This window comes from Taurulus bubalis (assembly GCF_910589615.1).
Source record: "Taurulus bubalis genome assembly, chromosome: 20".
Taxonomy (NCBI): Eukaryota; Metazoa; Chordata; class Actinopteri; order Perciformes; family Cottidae; genus Taurulus; species Taurulus bubalis.
Window position 1 is genome coordinate 11,530,012 of NC_136608.1, and position 12,434 is coordinate 11,542,445.

The 12,434-nt window shown below is 39.8% G+C and overlaps 1 protein-coding gene across 1 annotated transcript; it reads right to left on the reverse strand.

Moving 5' to 3' along the window:
* Positions 1-241: 241 nt before the first annotated feature.
* Positions 242-9,970, reverse strand: LOC306752643 (sodium- and chloride-dependent GABA transporter 1-like; the record flags this gene model as incomplete). Its single annotated transcript, XM_079236433.1, has 14 exons — positions 242-337; positions 834-1,001; positions 1,749-1,849; positions 2,149-2,251; positions 2,573-2,704; positions 3,108-3,220; positions 3,685-3,809; positions 3,891-3,994; positions 4,079-4,213; positions 5,742-5,874; positions 5,964-6,073; positions 7,056-7,156; positions 7,968-8,099; positions 9,730-9,970. 14 exons carry the CDS (start codon positions 9,968-9,970, stop codon positions 242-244), a joined length of 1,794 nt encoding a protein of 597 aa, XP_079092559.1.
* Positions 9,971-12,434: the final 2,464 nt, after the last annotated feature.

Consider the following 12,434-nt stretch of genomic DNA (forward strand, 5'->3'; position numbering starts at 1 on the left):
GAACATTCAATGTGTAGTCACAGTTCATACTTTTACTGCAAAAGGAAATCTATCCTCTACATTTATCCAAATTGAAAAGCCTCATCTTCTTCCGTCATTTGCCAGATATTTCTAGCACACTTTGAAATTGATGAAAACATCACAGTAAAATGCTGTACAAGAATCCATCTGTCCACTTGTCAAATTTCAGTATACTGTAGGTCCTGGCAGACGGGAATTATTTCAACCTGAACAATCCTTGCTAGACAGGAGCTTCACCCACACTCCCTGTGTGTGCATATTCTTCATGCTTTGATGGCTTTTCAACCTCACGGGAAGTTGTCATCTTCTGCCAACGCTGGTCAAGTAAAGAGGTCAAGTAAAGACACATTAGAATTAAATCTTGAAAAACTGTGAGTGAAAATGAGACGTGAAAAGCTAGGTGCACTAAAACATACAAATGTATAGTGTAAAAATACAACAACATATGCTTTATAGCCGTAATTCACATTATTTAATTTAAAGAAAATTAAATGTTTAGATCTAGACACTGGAATTTTTAAATGATCAACAAAAACCCGCCTTTGTAATACAAAAACACGTTTTTAAACTGTAACAAGCTGTTTTCACTTTCAAAAGATACCTTCCTACTTAAAGACAGGATAATGACATTGGCCTTAAGCCAACCCTCTTGTATACGCTCCTGAATGACTGCAGTCTGAATACCTCCCATCTTCATGCACCATGTCTCTCAACTACCGCCTCTAATGTTATTTTTGTTTTACTTTCAGTTTTTACTGAAACTCTTAAAACTAAGGACATTAAGAACCGTGAGACTTGTAAAAGGTTTGTACCTGTTTGATGTTGCCCTTGGTGAAGCAGAACATGTAGATGACATAACCTGGGATCAGTATCATGGAAGACAAAGCCATAAACCAGCCAATCACTTGGCCCCACAGCGGGTACACATACTTCCCCAAGGTCAGAGGGGTCATCTCAATGGCACTGAAGGTAAACACCCCCTAGAATACACAATTATTATATTTAGTACATGTAACATTATTATTTTGCCAGTGAACTAGACACACAATGAGAATAGCAAGGACTGATTTGGTGATGTATATGTTGGTTGAAAGACATCTCAGTGAAACTGGGACAAATTCACAAAAAGAGATTTTTTAGATGTCTAGGTTATGTAACTTTGTTTGCTTTTACAACATTATGATTTATTATGGAACTAACACACTAAAATATAGTCCCAAACAAAACAATGGTTATTTATAACCTTATTTTTCGAGGCAAGAGTCTCGAGCCATGCTAGCGGCAGCGAGCGGTTAACAGCGAGAATGTACTTATATACAATGGTGCTTTAAGATAAATGCTAACGTCAGCATATGGAAATGTTAACCATATTGACATGCTGACGTTTAGCAGCTACAATGTTTACCGTGTTCACCCACCATCTTAGTTTAGAATGTTAGCATGCTAATAGCTAACAACAGACATTTGCCCCTAACCTTGTTTCTATATTATACTTCCTTTGTCACTAGAGTAGTGACGATAAAGACATTACCAAGATTTCCCTGAGGGCTTGACAGTTCACAAGTTGAAGCACAAATCACCACAGAGGAAACCAATTCAGCAATGTCATCAATTCTCTACGTAGTGGCACCTGCTGCAGTTTGATAGATCTCCGTGGGGAAAAGGAAGCACATGCTAGAGTTTGACTTACATTATGGACGCTAAATTGATAATCATTCACCGCCTACCAGGCAGATCAGCGGAGTGAAGAACTTCCAACAGAGCTTCCACCAGCCACATGGCCGATAGCCGATCATGTCCTCAATGTTGTCATAAAACCTGTCAGCTCCTGTAGTATGGAGAGAGGAATACAAAGAAGAAGTGTGTCTCAATGTGGAGATAATAAGTAAGGACAAAGCCGTGTGGGGTGAAAGAAAGACAAAGCTGATTGGACGGAGAGTATTATCACAGAAAGTGGAGCAGATAGATGTAATTTCCTGTTGGACAGTGTGGGAAATCGAAAAGCTTGATTAATTCAGTGACTTGGAACAATATAGTCTCAGCTCAGCTTTTTTCAGCTTTGGTTACATTTAATTTCACCCTCCAGTGTTTGGTTTCGGCATAGACTTTACCAAATAGATTTCCTACCATAAAACCAGGATATGGACACAGTTTCGAAGAAGACGAGGTAAAGGAGACACATCCCGCTGGCGGAGTAGTAATCAAACAGCTTGAACACGTACAGACCACCCTGGAAGATTTCAACACAGACACACATACCTGCTTTAGAAGCTGAATATTAATAACGCTCTCTTTATTAAATAAAATATGCATTATGAATGTAGACCGCAGGTTGTTGTGAGATCGCTTTGTCATTATGTACAATGCAGGAAGGGGCTCTTTTCCCTGGTGTTGGAAAAGGTGTGTATTCAGGTGTGTATGTGTGTCGGGTTTTAATGCAAGCACCTTCTTATAAAACAAACATCCACATGCTCTGATTACAGGTTATCGCCAGTGCCATTTTACATGCAAAAGAATCAACATGGATCAAGGCTATGTGTTATAACAGCACCTGGGTGATGTTGGAGACGCCGATGATGAAGGAGATAAAGCACACAATGAGGATGAAGATCTTCTTCCTCTTCCTCAGCACCAGGGGATATTCGTCCATCAGAGCTGTGATGAAGCCTTCCACTGTGCAGAACTAATACATCCAACATTTAAAAGAGACACGGGTAAGATTGCACTGCAGTTTATTATTAAACGAACACCCCAGGGATTTAGCATTGTCAAAATCCAGATATATCATCTTTTTTATTCAATTTGTCAAAACAATGCGGCAACATTAGAATGACATCAGAAATACTTTATTGATCCTCCAGTGTTTATTGGGTTACGTTACAGTTGCTCCCATTCTAGAAATGTGCACACTGTGTATACAAAAAAATAAGAATATTAGTTTAAATTTAGGACGCACATAAATGTGATATTAATGCTCTCATCTCAGACACTCCCCAGTGGTCAATTAAGAACAAGGGGTTAGTCAAAAATAATCAAATGAATAAAACCTCCTGTTCAGCAGCAGGTAAAGCGTGTGCTGTTTGTACCTGACTGTCCAGGCCCAGCATCATGAGCATGGAGAAGAAGAGGATGGCCCACAGAGAGGACATGGGCAGCTGGGTGACAGCTTGAGGATAAGCTAAAAACGCCAGACCTGGACCTAAATGTTACGCAGAAGACACACCATTGAATTTACAAGTGCTTCATCTGATGGCATTATACTGTAAACTAATACAAATTAATTGAAATTAATAATCATAACATATAACATATATATATATATATATATATATATATATATATATCATAACATAGATATTTCTAGAAAACATAGGAAACAGGACACAAACAGCACTGTACTGTTTACATTTCAGTAGTTGCCAAATACATTAAAGTTCACTGAAATGTGCAGTAAAGAAGGACTGAAAGCAGATTCATTAGTCTGAGATGGCTAAAATACACAACCTGCCTCAAGTTTAAAAACGTTTCTCTGCTGTTCATAAAGAAGGATATTGGTTTGTTTTACTCACACAATAACATGGAAGATACACTTAGTTCCGAGGCAAAGATTATCAGAAGTCTTCTGCAGTCGTGCAATGACAAACAGTGGAAACAGTGCTGTACCTGATGCTGCTAATTCCTTGACAGGTTTCTTGGTGATTTGGGCCATGAAGCCGACAATGGAGAAGATGACTAAGCCAGCAAACATGCTGGTGCAGGAGTTGATAACACACACAATGATGGAGTCCCTGAAGAGAAAGGAACAAAGCTAACAGTTGGGATGAAAGAAGAAAATGGGAAGTGTGAAGCTTTTGACTGCATGTTCCTACCTGTACACGTCGTTGTGGTAAGTGTTGTAGCTCCCCAGTGCGATGAGCGAGCCCAGGCCCAGTCCGTAGGAAAAGAAGATCTGAGTCGCTGCATCCAGCCACACCTGTCAGACACACGCATGCGCCCATGTTGGTGTTACTTTGTCTATGACCATGTCTGTGTCTTTGAATGAGTGCAAACTGTTTACCTCAGACTCGGTGAGCTTATTGAAGTCTGGAGTGATGTAAAAGAGGATCCCATCTATGGCTCCAGGCAGCGTGACCCCACGAAAGAACAGGATGATCAGCATGATGTAGGGATAGGTGGCTGAGAAATACACCACCTAAGAGAAAGAGAGAGAGAGATAGAACAACTTCTTTTTATGTATTTAAATTAACATAGAAAGAATAATTATACTGAATTACTACTGGAAGAAAGTCTGTTTTATAGCCATTTCTCTTCAATAGTTAAAACAAGAGATGCAACAACCTACAATATACTATTTTAACTCTTTAAAATAGTCTCATATTCTAGAATATTTTCATGTCTTCTCTTTGCCATAAGACATCGCTGGAGCCTTTAGGATGTGGCCCACAACTCAGTAGCATACTCATTATGCTTAATTGGTGATGTCCGTCAAGGCCGGGGCCTTGGGGAATTCATTTTTTCTCATTGCTCTCAGACACTTCCCATTAAAATCCAATTATCCACGAGCAGTGAATGTGAAAATGTGTCTCTGCTCACATATATCGCTTGGACTTACTGTAATTAAAAAAACAGGCAGTAGGCAAAGTGGTTTATATTTGTTTCTATTGCTATCACCTTTAAATCGTCCAGCAGATTGGGATTCAATCATACATTTAGAAACCATGTCTATTGGTGAAATGTCGTGAGAGAGACGGCACGTGGATAGCAGAATGACAGCAGATTGAAATAGTCAACATCCGAGAAGAATAAATAAATAAATACTAAGACATATATCTATCAAATTATTAAAAAAAAACAATTAAAATATTGTTGAGAGTGTTGTTTATGAATATTATTGTGGAGAATATAAACATATCCTCTGTGCCGCTTTTATGTGAACTCATAATGTGACCCCAAACACAGTAAAGAGTCTAAAATGGATTAATGTGATCAATGGATGTCTTTTTTTCTATTTCTGGGACCGATCAATAGGCTTGTATTAGACAAATATTATCTAACTGAGCTGTGAACTATGAGCTATGGCTCATAGTCTGTGGGCTTTGCGATCAATAAACACATAGACAATCAAAAAACTGGAAAGGTGACAGGATTTAAACGCTCAGTAACCAATCACACACATTACTTGTCAAGCCAGATTACATGTTCAGGCCCGAGGAGAGACCTAAACGAAAAAACACACCTACTAAAAGCTAATGCTTTCTGGAGGGTCCTGTGGACGAATGGACTACAGGATTGACAGATAAACCTCAACTAACTACTCGTCAAAAAAGCATCAAGGCTGATGGGGATTGAATGTATTACAATTTCTTCAAAGAGGGACATGAACCGTTGTCCCAAATTTCATGGAAATCCATTTGACAGTTGTTTTTTCAGTCCGGTCCGAAGTCACTTTATGTAATTTTTCTTATGGATTATACATCATGTTTTTCACTTAACAATGTTCTCTTCACCAGTCAAGAAGAAGACCAACAGCAACACTAGTGTTTCTGAGCAGCTCTGTGTCCTGTCCTGTTTGCATGATTCAAACTTATATGCAAAATGGAGAGAAAGCGGCTCGGATAAAGCAGACTGCGTGATGTGCCAGAAACAGTACCGTACATTTGAAGAAGAGGAAAAGGAAAGAAGTGAGAAGAATGAAGAGAAACTGAAGCATCAAGTCTGACCTTCCCTGTCCACTCCACTCCTTTCCAGATTGAGAAATAGACCAGGACCCAGGCCAGCGCCAGAGTGCCCACCAACGGCCAGCGAACCTCTCCTGGCTCCTCCAGACCATTGGTTAACTGGTGCATGTTACGTCTGCAGGAACACACATAGAGAATTGATTCACACACAGATAGGCTCAAAAAGCTCATAATGTGTGGCAGCAACATATCTCGCCAACTTACTCCCAGAACTCTGTGACAGCGCTGGTCAGGTTGGTGGTGTCTGTCAGACTGTAGTTGCAGAAACACTTCTCTGTGTTCCAGGGGTTATCACAGCTTTGCCAAGGCAGCTCCTGCACACCAAACATATGCGCATATACGATGACATATTTCTGCTTTTCTTTGCAGAAACACTTCTGTCCCTTTGACTGTCCGCAAATCCCCTACGGTGATTCATGTTTTTTTGGTCGTGAGATAAAACATTGAACGATATATTTTTTGATCTCTGCTTCTCAATCCCCCAATTTTCCCACCAAAAAAGCCTCAAGCACTGCAAAGTCTGTATATGTCCTACACCAGGCTTCTTTGAGCCGGGCACTCACACAGAGAAATACAAAAGCAGAGAGAGAGAGAGAGAGAGAGAGAGAGAGAGAGAGACAGAGAGAGATAGTTATTTTGGAGGCAATAAACAAGCATTGCCAGAAGTAATCAGGTGTAAAACTTTAATTATTATTATGCCTGCCATCCATTTTTTTTTAAATATACTTTTCCAATTAGAAATTGAAGCTGCAATAACCGATCGCTTAGCCACTTGTGGGCAACACAAACAAGCTGTTAGCACAACACTGACATGTTATCCCCTTATTGGTTGATAAGAACAGTGACGTCATGAGAGTTTTTCACTACTGCTGCAGTCTTTGACAAACTTCTGTAATCTCAATCAGATTCAACAAAATGGGGAAATGTAAAGCAACATACTCTAATTAAAACTGCAAGTTAAAGTTAATGTCATTATTGAATTATCTGCCAATTATGTTGTTAATTTATCAATTATTTGCTTTTTTTTAAATGCCATAATAGTGACACATTCTTAAACAATATTCAATTTACTATTGAATATGTCAAGGCAGCAAATCCTCACATTTGAGAAGCTTGAACCAGAATAGATTTTTTTACATTTTTGCCTGAAAAAGGATGAATACAACGTGTTGTTTTAAACTAATTGGTTGCCAATAGATTTGCTCTCGATAGACAGATCAGAATCATTTCAGCTTTACTTAATAATACAAATAAAATGTTGAGTTAAAGTTTGCTCTGACTGATAATGCAACATACCGAACCAAAGGAGTTGAATAAGTAGTAGAGTGCCCAGGCGATGATGACAATATAGTAGATATTGAGCCAGAAGGACAGGACCACTGCAGCTATACCAACACCTGAAGAAGGAACAGACATCAGCATTTTACTTTACTATGTTTTACAGGTCAGCTGACATGCAAGGAACAATGTAATATAATATGTAAGGGGTCTCCGGAGCAGATTTCCTCTCAGACAGCTTCACTCAGCATGCTAGTTGCAATCCTTATAATTGTTATTTCTAACGTTAACTTGCCCTTGGCTTTGAGCACAGCAGGACACACGCTATCACTGCTGCTGTCTGTGCTGGCGGGAGATAAAATGTGCTTCACTCAAGTTCAGTGAACTTTGAGGCAGTGATATAATTGCTACAAAGGAACTGGTTGCAAAAGATGCTTACATTTATCAATTTTGTTTGTGTGTTTCTGCCCGTCGTTGTCCTATCCATGTCATTTTTGGAAAAAAAGTGCACATTTTCAAATGTCAAGCAGAAATGTTGAACAAAAAGCTGACTGGAGAGTATGAACCAAGCAGATTTTAACAAATTAGCACCAAGCCCCGTTTCGCCTCTTTTCCCGAGAAAAAAAAAGTGTGTTTCAAAAACGGCGCCGTGCATATCTCCTCAACCACAAAGTCGATTAAATTCACTTAAATTGCAAAAATACCGTAACTCTTGTGACCCACTAGGGGTCTTGGTTTTTAACAGGTTTTAAAGCTTAGTCGCCTTAACATAATTAGTGCTACTAAATAAAAATATAGTAAGTGCATATTCTTGGTGACATTCTGATCTGTTAGGATGCCCAAAATTATGTCAGTAAGTCAACATATGTGTATTTTTAAGTGACAACAGATGTACATATGTGTCTGCCTATTTCTATAATCACATCTTACCTTTCATCATCGGCAGGAGCTTCCACACCCCCAGCCCTCCCACTGAGGTGAACTGTCCCAGAGCCGTCTCCAGGAAGAAGAGAGGAATCCCCGCAAACACAAGGGTCAAAAAGTACGGGATCAGAAAGGCCCCTGATGGATCATCACAAAGTAGATCAACAAAACATGTTTGGTCAGAAAAAGTAGCAGTTAGAGGGATTGGAGGGTTTCATAAGGTTTATATGCAACACTGATATAAACATGTTAAAATAGCACTGCATTTTAACACACTGATGTAATTTAACAGCTTATAATAACATAACATAATTTAAAACTAAATGTTCAATTTGACCAAATTGAAGTTTTATTTTCTTCAATTTAGACTGAAAGAGAAATGCAATATGCTGTTATATTGGGGCAATAATGACACCTCCCTTTCCCGACTCCTGCCTGAAGATCATACTTTATGAGTTTAATAGTATTAGTATTTTATGAAAAACGCTAGAAGAAAGCCTAGTTTAAAAATATTGAACAATTTGCATGCAGGAGACACACATTTTCAAGAGAATATACAAGAGCCCAGACAGAAAGTTTCACAACTGATTAAAAACTGTAAATGTTAATGGGTGGTAAAGACCTAACCTCAGTCAAATAACCAATGAAACCCATTCTTCCATTTGTTTTATTGATTCATTGAATAATCTTTGATCAGTACTTCTTCAATTAAAAGTGGATTGGCCGCAGGCTAGTAAGAAAGGCTAATGCACATTTGACTGGAAGGGTTGTAGCGGCAATTGAAAAGGAGGAAGAGAAGGTGGGATGCTTGTGATTGGCCAAGAGGGAGAGAAGAAGCTTTGGTCCACATAGTCTCATCTCTTCATCAGAGTACTTCAACATACTACAGTACCATACATAGCCCTCACAGGGACATTTCAGGACATTCGGATATGTATCGCAACATACAGCATGGAGCAGTTGGAGATATGCATCATGGAACAATTTCACGTAGAGTTGTTACTATGACAGGGTATCATTAGGTCATTTAAGTGGGTCGAAGGGGAAAGATGCTTCAGGGAGGGTAGCGCTTACCACGTTTGAAGGCGTACATGATAAGACGGCCATCACTACCACAGCACCATATGAGCTGAACATCAACTAAAAGTGCACTGCAGCCAGTTCCAGTGAATGGCTATCGGCTAGAAGAAAGGTGTGACTCATGCTGCTGCTGATTACATGGCTGCATGCTAGATGGCCGCACAGGCTGCTTGCTTCATTTGGTATGGTTTCAAGTGGCGTGTCATTTGGCCTGACATATTGTTAGCCTAATGTGATGTGGTAGATAGGAGTGCATACTTTGTGAGGGAGAGGAGGCTGTGTTTTGGCTGTTGCTGGGTAGGTTGAGGCTCGCTGGTTAGCTTGACATGGTGTTAGTTGGTTGTAGTTGGTTAGCATGCAGTTAGCCGGTCAACAAGGGAAAATAACTTGCTATAGAGGGTTGAGTTGAGCGTGTGGGTGCACGTCAAAAGAAGAGGGTGGTTCTGGGACACTTGCAGGGCCAAGTGATGGCTCAATATATAATGTAACATGAACTATAGGCTTCCATGGGAATCTCACCCAACTTTTTACTACGTATTTACAACAAATGTGCTTTGGGTGAAATACACCTTACATACAACAGCTTTCAACACACTGAAATACGGTAGGATGTGCTCTCAAAGTGGTAATTATGTCGTCAGAATCAACTGTAAACTGATGTAAGATCTTTTGGTTCGATAGCACTCACCTCCACCATTCTTGCCACACAGATAAGGAAACCTCCAGACGTTTCCCAGGCCAATGGCATATCCCACGCATGACAGGAGGAAATCAAACCTTCCCTTCCAGCTTCCCCTGTCAGGCAGCTCTACTGTCTTTTTCTCTTCATCTGCAGGGTGTGCCACAGGATCCAGCTCCTCAAAGGGAACTGCTTGTTTGACCTCTGTTGGGGAGTTTAAGTCCACTGTACTCTGCCCAGTCTTCCCCATGGTGGGACCACTGCAGACCAGTGCGGTCAGTAAGTCACTCTGTCCTCACGGCCTGTAATGGTGATGAATTAAAGTGTCTGTTGGGGTCCGACTGTGCCTTTCACTCTGAGTTTGGTTCTTGACTCGACAGAATGAGGACAATGTGAAGACACTAAGTTGTGCAGAAGATCAGACAGAGAACACAACAGTTTATGCAGAGGGTTTAAACCAAATATATATGGGCACTATTGAATGCAATACTACTTAAATTACAATTTATTGATGTTAAGGCATTTGTATGGTCTTTTACAGACATTTTATAAACTTGGGAAACTACTTACACACAATTAAGGTTATTATTTGATTTAAAGTGATATGTTGACTCAAGCCAAAAAACTAGAAAAAAACTAGAAATACAACAAAGGTTGTGCTTTCCACAAAAGACAGATACTGTGATAGACATACTAGTCTACCTGTAACGTAAATGGAACTGAGTCCAGTTTGTATTCATCTTTATTCAGTTATACATTGCTTGTGGAATAACCCCTCATCTCTGCCTGGATGACCTCACATTGTCAGGAAGTTAATTGGGAGGAAGTTGTTAATGATTACCAATATTGATTGACCCAGAAATGGAGAAAAAAACTCTTCATGCCATCGCTCGAGACTGTTAGCCGATATATTCCATGACAGAATATATATATATTTCAAGAAAATTCCGCTGCTTATTTTCACACGCAGAGGAGCTGTGAAACAGCAGGGTCTCGCTGAGCTTTCTGATTGTATTACTCTTCTGCATACATAATCATCAACCACATTGATTCCAAAAGCCTGCTGTATTTAATTATCTGTGCTCATTTCTGCCTGATTCATTGTGCTGGCTATTTATTTATTTTTGTATTCAAATGTAAATTCAATTGCAATTTCTCATGATGAAAAGCCTTTGCATCATTTAACAGATGCATCATTTATGCCTTCTAGCCTTTGATGATGTTGATGAAAAGAAATATTGGCAAAGTGTATTGGAGAAAGTCATGTCTGATACATTTGAAATAGTGACTGTAATGTTCATCATGCTCATCATTGATCGAAGATATTCTCTCCTGCTGTGGAATGAGTTATCCTCCACACTGAGTAAAAAGTAATCAAAACTTCAATCGGGTATAGTACTGTGAAATGATCAAACGTGGACTCGCAAATTGTTGCCTAGGTGAATATCTGCTTCAAAAGCATACCGATAATACCAAACACATCACACATTCCCTTTGAGGGCGTCTTCCATTTCGATCCAAAGTAAATCCTGCTGTTTCTTAACAGTGGAGACTTTTAAGATGCCATTTTTGTGATGCTATTCAGTAGAAGAAGAGTTTAAACCATTACTAACAAATAGTTTGTTACAGTTAATTAATATTGATTAATATATTCATTGTTATGGTCTGTGGCAGTCTATTGAACTAAAACCAGAACTACTTTGTGTTAACCCTGTGATTTATGGACAAAATCAACTTAACTTACTCAATGATACAACGTTTAAAAGGAGAGGATGGAAGAAAGGGAGAAAAGATGATTCCTACCTGAGAAAATTCCAAGTCCTCTGTCAGGTCATGAGCTTCAGTGCTCTACAACGGCACCACAAAAGTCTTGAAACATCAACCTAACATCCAAAGGGGAAGAAAATCATCTTTGAGTCAACTTTGAAACGCTTGTAGCCGGCTCTCCGGGCCCAAGGGAAGCCACACTGTATCTGCTGCCCGAAGAGCTGATTTTGATTTCCAACTCTTTCCTGTCCAGCCTTCTGTACTTTGGAGGACCTGTGGCTGTTCCTGCAGCTAGTATCGAGTGCTCGGTAATAAAGTTCGACCTGTGTGTCTGCTCTGATTACTGCTCAGTTCTGACTGGTGAGGCCCCGAGGCCATGGGGGATATGTCAATCGCCCAACTCTGGTGGGGAACTCTAGCAGCAGCAGTGTGTGTGTTTGTGCTTTGTGCATATGTGTTTGTTGCGATAGCCGAGGTTAGCTCTTGCCAGCGCCGTTACCATGGTATTTCCCAACAGAGAAGGGCCTGATCAGTGAGAGAGCTTGTGGAGTTTTTGGAAAATGAAACAAGCAATGGCTGTTGCCAAAGACCCTGGAAATGTAGCATCACAAATGTGGTCATTCCAGTATTAGACTTGGATATCAGCACATAAAGTGGCATAATACTAATACTCAGTGTCCTCACTCAAATGATCGGAAGAGAGGTAGGAAGGATCAAAATGTATGAGTGCAAAATAATCTTAATTTCTCTTCAAACTCTTAGTACAATTTATATTTCTGCTATGTTTCACAAACAGCTGCCAAATGAATTATGGTGCCCAGGACGTCATGCAGACCAACCCACATACACACAGACAGAGGGGAAGGGAATTCAAAGAGTGTGATTCAGAGAGTTCACTGCAGTGTGCCACTCTATTATATATATATATTAACTATCTGCCATGGTAT